Raw genomic sequence first — 2,504 nt, forward strand, 5'->3', positions numbered from 1 at the left:
TTGTGCAGTTGGACATAATTTAAATAGATGTTCCAAATTTAGGAACTTATCTATAAATGAAAAATGGGATAAGGTACGGGACGGTAAAGTGTGTTTCAGATGTCTCGGCGTTGGACATTCAAATAAAATCTGTCAAAGTAATTTTATTTGTAGAAGCTGCAATGGTGATCATCATATTTTTCTTCATAGAAATAAGATACCTGCGAAGACGGTAATTGTAAACGGTGATGAAGACGACGAAGCAGTGTTGTCAACAGCAGTAGTGGAAGTCAAGGATGGAAATGGCCATTGGAAAAAATGTCGCGTTTTATTAGACGGTGGGGCACAAGTCAACATTATTTCGAAAGAATTTAGAAATAAGTTGAATATAAAAGGTTGCCAAATAAATAAAGAAGTGGAAGGTTTAGAAAGAAAAAAATCTTCCATAGAGGAAAAGGTTGGAATAAACCTTAGGTCTAAAGTGACCAAATACAAAACGTTCCTTAATGCGGTAGTTATTAACAAATTTGTGTCAAACGCACCAGGAACGCGAATGTTGTTGGGAAATTTTCCATCTAATATTAAATTAGCGGATCCCAAATATAATATTCCACAAGGAGTGGATTTATTACTATCTAATCAATTTGTGTTTGATCTGATTTGCGATGGGCAAATAATTGATAAAAAGACAAATACAAGGCTACGTAACACGAAGTTAGGTTGGGTAGCATATGGACTGATGACAGCAAATGGTTCCAAACCAGAATTAAGTGTGGTCACAGCAATTCAAACATCTTGTGATGAATTGTTACAAAAGTTTTGGGATTTGGAAGAGGTTTAAAAAATTAATAATCTCACAGTTGCGGAAAAGCAATGTGAGCAACATTTTGAAGAAAATTTTAAAAGACTTACAGATGGTAAGTTTGAAGTTAAACTTCCATTTAAAGATGAACAGAATGAATTGGGTAATTCTACCATAATAGCTAAAAGAAGGTTCTTTGCTCTAGAAAGAAAATTAGAGAAAAACAAAGAACTTAGATTGGAATATAATGAATTTCTTAAAAAATATTTGGAAATGGGTCATATGGAATTGATAAATAATAATTCGTTTATGAATAGTGGGTATTATTTACCACATCATTGTGTACTTAGGCCAGAGAGTACAACAACTAAGTTAAGAGTTGTATTTGATGCGTCTTGTAAGACAACAACTAATGTTTCGCTAAATGATATCTTACATACTGGTCCTAGGCTGCAAGAATTTCTTTTTAATATTTTATTAAGATTTAGAAAACATCGTTATGTTTTTTCAGCTGACATTGAAAAAATGTATAGACAAATCTGGATTTCTGAAGCTGACAGAAAATATCAGTTAATATTTTGGCGCTGGAATCCAGATGAAACTATTAAAACATATGCTCTTAAAACTGTTACATATGGAACAGCTTCGGCTCCATATTTAGCAGTAAAATGTTTACAAAAAATTGCAGATTGTAAAGAAGACAATTTTCCAATTGAATCAGACCTAATTAGGAATGATTTTTACATGGACGATTTGATGACTGGAGGAGATTGTATAGAATCATTAAAACGAGTTAGAGAAAATATTGACAATATATTGATGGATTTCGGTATGCCTTTAAGGAAATGGTGTACTAATGAAAAAGTATTGCTCCAAGGTATTGATCCCAGTTATATAGAAAATGATTTAAATATAGAATCAAATAATTTGAAGTCTGTTAAAACATTGGGGATTGTATGGAACCCAAAAACAGACAGATTTAGTTTGAAATGTAAATTGGAATTTCAGAATAAAATTTCAAAACGCACAATTTTAAGCGAAGTTGATAAGTTATTTGACCCACTAGGTTTAATAGGACCAGTAACGGTAAAAACAAAGATGCTGCTCCAAGATTTATGGAAGTTAATACTTGATTGGGACGATAAAATTCCAGAGCAAATGACTGAAAATTGGCTTAAAATTAAAGATAATTTCAAATTTCTGAATGAAGTAAACGTTCCAAGACATATTATTTGTGTCAAACCAACACAAATAGAACTTCATGGATTTTGTGATGCATCCATGAAGGCATATGGGGCAGCTGTCTATGTAAAGTCCATAGACAGCAATGGGATAGTTAACTGTCATTTAGCTGCATCTAAATCAAGAATAGCTCCTATTAAAATTCTTTCACTGCCAAGATTGGAATAATGTGCAGGTGTGTTATTAGTTGAGCTAATAAAGGTAGTAATCGATAGCTTTAAGATAACATTCATTGACATTTTTTACTATACTGATTCATCAATAGTTTTGAGTTGGCTTAGATTAGACCCTGCACGTTTGCAGATATTTGTTTCAAATAGAGTAAGCTTTATACAGGAAAATAGTAACATGAATAAATGGAAACATGTCAGCACAGAAGATAATCCAGCAGATCTTATTTCAAGAGGATTATTGGTCAAGGAAATAGTAGAAAATAAATTTTGGTTTAATGGTCCTAAATTCTTATTAAAGAAAGAACCAT

The 2,504-nt window shown here is 32.1% G+C and overlaps 1 protein-coding gene across 1 annotated transcript; it reads left to right on the top strand.

Annotated features, from left to right (window-relative positions):
• Positions 1-718: 718 nt before the first annotated feature.
• On the top strand, positions 719-2,191 carry LOC124419202. Its single transcript, XM_046947815.1, has 2 exons — positions 719-776; positions 840-2,191. The coding sequence occupies exons 1-2, from the start codon at positions 719-721 to the stop codon at positions 2,189-2,191; spliced, it is 1,410 nt and encodes a 469-aa protein (XP_046803771.1).
• The last annotated feature ends 313 nt before the right edge of the window (positions 2,192-2,504 follow it).

The sequence above is a fragment of the Lucilia cuprina genome, chromosome 4 (genome assembly GCF_022045245.1).
Source record: "Lucilia cuprina isolate Lc7/37 chromosome 4, ASM2204524v1, whole genome shotgun sequence".
Lineage (NCBI taxonomy): Eukaryota > Metazoa > Arthropoda > Insecta > Diptera > Calliphoridae > Lucilia > Lucilia cuprina.